Source organism: Octopus bimaculoides, chromosome 14, assembly GCF_001194135.2.
Source record: "Octopus bimaculoides isolate UCB-OBI-ISO-001 chromosome 14, ASM119413v2, whole genome shotgun sequence".
In the NCBI taxonomy this organism is placed as follows: Eukaryota; Metazoa; Mollusca; class Cephalopoda; order Octopoda; family Octopodidae; genus Octopus; species Octopus bimaculoides.
Window position 1 is genome coordinate 25,833,508 of NC_068994.1, and position 4,563 is coordinate 25,838,070.

General features: G+C 38.7%; 1 protein-coding gene across 1 annotated transcript in view; it reads right to left on the reverse strand.

Annotated features, from left to right (window-relative positions):
• Window positions 1-207: 207 nt before the first annotated feature.
• Window positions 208-4,563, reverse strand: part of LOC128249343 (uncharacterized protein DDB_G0283357-like) — a 73,019-nt gene continuing 68,663 nt past the window's right edge. The window contains exons 2-3 of the mRNA XM_052972583.1: window positions 753-1,020; window positions 208-217 (exon numbers count right to left, since the gene is read on the reverse strand). Of these exons, the coding sequence (XP_052828543.1) occupies window positions 208-217; window positions 753-1,020 (278 nt within the window). The remainder of the gene's footprint in view (window positions 218-752; window positions 1,021-4,563) is intronic.

Consider the following 4,563-nt stretch of genomic DNA (forward strand, 5'->3'; position numbering starts at 1 on the left):
ATCTCTGCAGATGTTCAAAACAGGACCCCTGTTCTGTTAATAATAAATGTAAAACTAAAAATGTAATATATAGATGTAAAGTTACATCTGAGGGAAATGAATAGTTTTACATCGGTGCGACTGCACCAATTTTCGAAAGAAGATTGGCTAATCACTTAAATTCATTTAGAGATAAAAATAAAAAAATTCTAAACAAGTCTAAGTAGGTTAATCTGGTCTATTAAAGACAGAAACAAAAACTATACTATCAACTGGGAATGAATTAGTACTGCAAAATCTTACAGACAAGGAACTAATAAATGTAACTTATGTATTAAGAAGTTTGTATTTGGCACGCGGAAGCATTGCTGAAGAATTGTAGTGAATTCTTTTTGATGTAAGAACGGAAGCACAAGTCTCTTGATGTATTTCTCAGTGACGGTATGATGCATTCTTACTTTGTCTCTTGGTCATACATTTGAAAGGGAAAAGGCTGTAGCCGAATGAACTGAATGTTTCTGTATGATTGATGGTTTATCATATAGACTACAGAGAAATGAAAGAGGTGAATAACGTAGAAGAAAGGTAAGAAGTTGAATGGGAGAAGGGGAACTTCAGGGAGAGGATACATAAAGAGAAAAAGATTGACGGTAAGATGAAAGGAAGAGGAAGTTAAAGATGAAGAAGAACATGAAGAATGGAACGAATAATGTGAAAGAGGTAGTAGGAATGAAGAAGGAAAGAGAAAGAGAAAGAAGAAGGATAAGAAGGACGAAGGCGAAGGAAAGGAGAGGAATAAGAGGAAATAATGTCTGGAAGCAGAAAGAGAATGAATAATAAAGCAAGCACGAACCTGTCTCTCAGTAAGCTGGAGTAATTTAGCAAGACGTTTCCTTTCGGGAGGAGAAAGATATTTCTGAGTTTCGAACTTCTTTTCTAGTTCAATGGTTTGGTCATTCGAAAACCTCACCTGCCCACCTTTCCGTTTATGAAGTGGCCTCTGCATGAAATGGTTCCAGAGTAGGGGTGCCTTTGATGCGACTAGAACACAAAGAAACAATATATACATGATTTTACAATAACAGATATCCACAGCCCCTCAAATCGCACACAGCTGTCTTAAAAAGAGAACATATTTATTACTATAGTCTTAGATAATAAACAAAAGAAGAAAAAAGAAGATCACAGCTGAGACGTCTTTGATCATAAATCTACTTGATCATTCTGACATGGGACTAAACAACAAAGTCATGGCTTATATTTCATTCAAAACGACTAATTTTATTCAAAAGGATCACATAATAAAAATTCCATGATGCGACCATTGATAAATTTATGTACATAAACAGATCTACATATTTGGTTCGCGACTAAGTTCCTGCAGTTTTTTTTTTAATTTAAATTTTTTAAAAGGTTTAATAAAAAAAATAGCAACTAATTAATCGATAATGTATTCCCCCTTGTTTACAACTTCTTCCTAACGTTCAACAAGATTTTCAATACCTCGTTGGTAGAAATCACCCGATTTCGACTCGAAAAATTGATCCAACCAAGCTCTCAATTCTGCATCACTATTGAACAAAACTCCGCGCATAGCATTTGAAAGAGATCGAAATAGGTGGAAATCCGTTGGTGCCAAATCAGGAGAGTACGGTGGGTGTGGCAGCACTTCCCAGCCCTGCGTTTGAATGGCTTCCTTGGTCATATTAGCGATATGAAGGCGGGCGTTGGCGTGCAGCAAAAGAACTCCATGCTGCCGATTAGATCTTTTCTTTTGAATAGCCGTGTTGAGTCGTTCCATCTGTTGGTTCCGTTCAAGCAATTCGTAATGGATAATCTCTTCCCAGTCCCACCATACGCACAACATCGTTTTACGCGGATGAAGATTTTGTTTCACGTGCGGTGTCGCTTGTTTACCGGGTCTAAGCCATTCCTTACGCTGCTTCATATTGATGTACGGGCACCATTTTTCGTCGCCAGTAACGATTCGGTAAGGAAATCGTTGCTTGTGTCTATGAGTTGAGCGGTGACGATCAAGCAAACCAGCGGAGATTGTGGCTCGATGATTTTTGTTGTTGTCGCTTAAAGCATGTAGAACCCATGTTCCATACTTCTGAACTTTTCCCATCGAGTGAAGATGCTTCGCTACAGCATTCCATTTTCTCTGCCAGTTCCCTTGTCGTTTGACGAGAATTTTCGTGCAAAAGTTGGTTTAGTCGCTCTTCATGGAACTCAACTGGACGGCCAGAACGAGATGCGTTTTTTAGGTCAAAATTTCCATTTTTGAACTTGGCATACCAATCACGAGCGGTTCTTTCAGCTATGGCACCCTCTCCATACACAGCACAAATGTCGCGAGCAGCTTTTGTGGCCTTAGAACCTTGATTAAAAGCATAAAGAAGGAGGTGTCAAAAATGCTCGTTTTTCTTAACTTGACATTCCATTTTAATGATCTGAAAATAAACAAAAATTAACTAGAAAAAAAAAAAAAGATTCCAAAATGATTCAAAAATAGAATTCTCGAAAAGAATAGATTCCAAAATCTAAAAACGCAATGAATTCCAAAATTTAAGAAAACGGCCAACCCAATACTTATGACCATGTATACTGCTCTATGCACACACACACACACACACACATGATGTTTATAAGCATTATAATTTGTATGATTATGACGATATATAACACACACATAACTTGGTGAATGCTGCCATAATCCCTGCGTTCAGTTCATCTTTGGAGTTTTGTTAGTCATTCGCTCAACTGCGCCCCACACATAATAATCAAAGGGTTACAGTCTGGGGAGTTAGGTGGCCAGATGTTAGGGGTGATGTGGCAACATGACTCTGTACCACGCCACACAAGCAGGAAAACCCAGTCATGGCTTGTGTGGCATGATGCAGAGTCCTATTACCAGATATAGGGTCTTCCAGCAGCCACCCTCCTGACCCAGGGCAGCACTATCTCCTTCAGGCACTTGATGTAGGCCTCCGTGTTGAGTCTGAGGCCATATGGGAAGATGAATGGTGATCACTCCAAACACCATTGATGTTGACTGGATGTTTGATTGTTATCACTCTCGGTTACATGTCCTCAGATTTCACTGTCCTCAGATTGACACTCGAACACTGGAATGTTCATATTGAAGCTTCTGGTGCGAATGCCAAGCATTACAGTATATCGTTTCCAAATTTCTGGCAGAGTGAATTGCGTCATGGTGCTAGTTTTCTCGTAGAGGGTACCCAACTGACCCTACTATACCGTGTAGACGACAAATCAAAAACAAACAATGCGCATGCGCAAAGTGAAAATATTATAAAATGGCGACAATTTATCCATCGCTACCTCTCTCTCTCTATATATATATATATGTATATATATATATATATATATATATATATATATATATATATATATATATATATATATATATATATATATATATATGTGTGTGTGTGTGTGTGTGTGTGTGTATATATACAGGGTGTCCAAAAAAGATGTACTCACTCTTTGACAGACGGTTACTAATGTATTGTTTTTTTTTATTTCAGACGCAACCAACCCTTCACAATGGCAAATGCACAACTAACGTTTGATGAAAAAAAATTATATTAAAGTGCTCCTGTAAGCACAGAAATGTCACGGAAGTGCAAAGGCAATTTAACAGACAGTTTCAGGAGACACCACCAACACGACACACTATTGCTCGCATCAGAGATAAATTTGAAGCATACGGAACTGTTCAGAACGTTAGTAAGCAATGCTCTGGAAGACCACGAACATCCACCAACCCCAATAGACACAATCAATTAATGGAAACCCTTTCCCGATCCCCAAAGAAATCCGTAAGACAATTGAGTCGTGAGATAGGAATCCCAAAATCGAGTGTTCATCGGATGTTGAAACGAGCTCAATGGAAAAGTTACGTTTCAACATTAATTCAAGCCCTCAATGAAGATGATCCTGATCGGAGAGTTCAATTTTGCGAATGGTATCTGAACAAATTCGCATAGGATGCAACGTTTCCAGAGAAAATCCTATGGAGTGATGAGGCCACCTTCAAGTTAAATGGTTCAGTCAACCGACATAATTGCATATACTGGGCCCGTAAAAATCAACATTTTATTATTGAACACTGTCTAAACTTACAAGGCGTTACACTGTGGACGGGATGTCAACATTGGGTATCGTTGGACCATTTTGTTTTTGACCAAACTGTCAGTGGCCCAGTTTACTAAAATTTACTGATGGAAAATGTCGGTCCACGAATTGAAGAGATGTTTAGGGACGAGGAGATCTACTTCTAGCAAGATGAAGCTCCTCCTCACTACCAGCGTGATGTACGGGCGTACCTCGCTGCAACAAATCCAAACAAATGGATTGGGAGGAGAGGTAGCGTTGAATTTCCTGCACATTCCCCAGACCTCACGCGAATGGATTTTTTTTTTTTTATGGGGACATCTCAAAGATAAGGTTTACACTGCAAAAGCAGTGACAATTCATGATTTGAAAAATGAAATTTGAATACAATGTCTTGCAATTCCAAATGAAATGTTTGGCAATCTTGTCGAATCCATTGTTGGA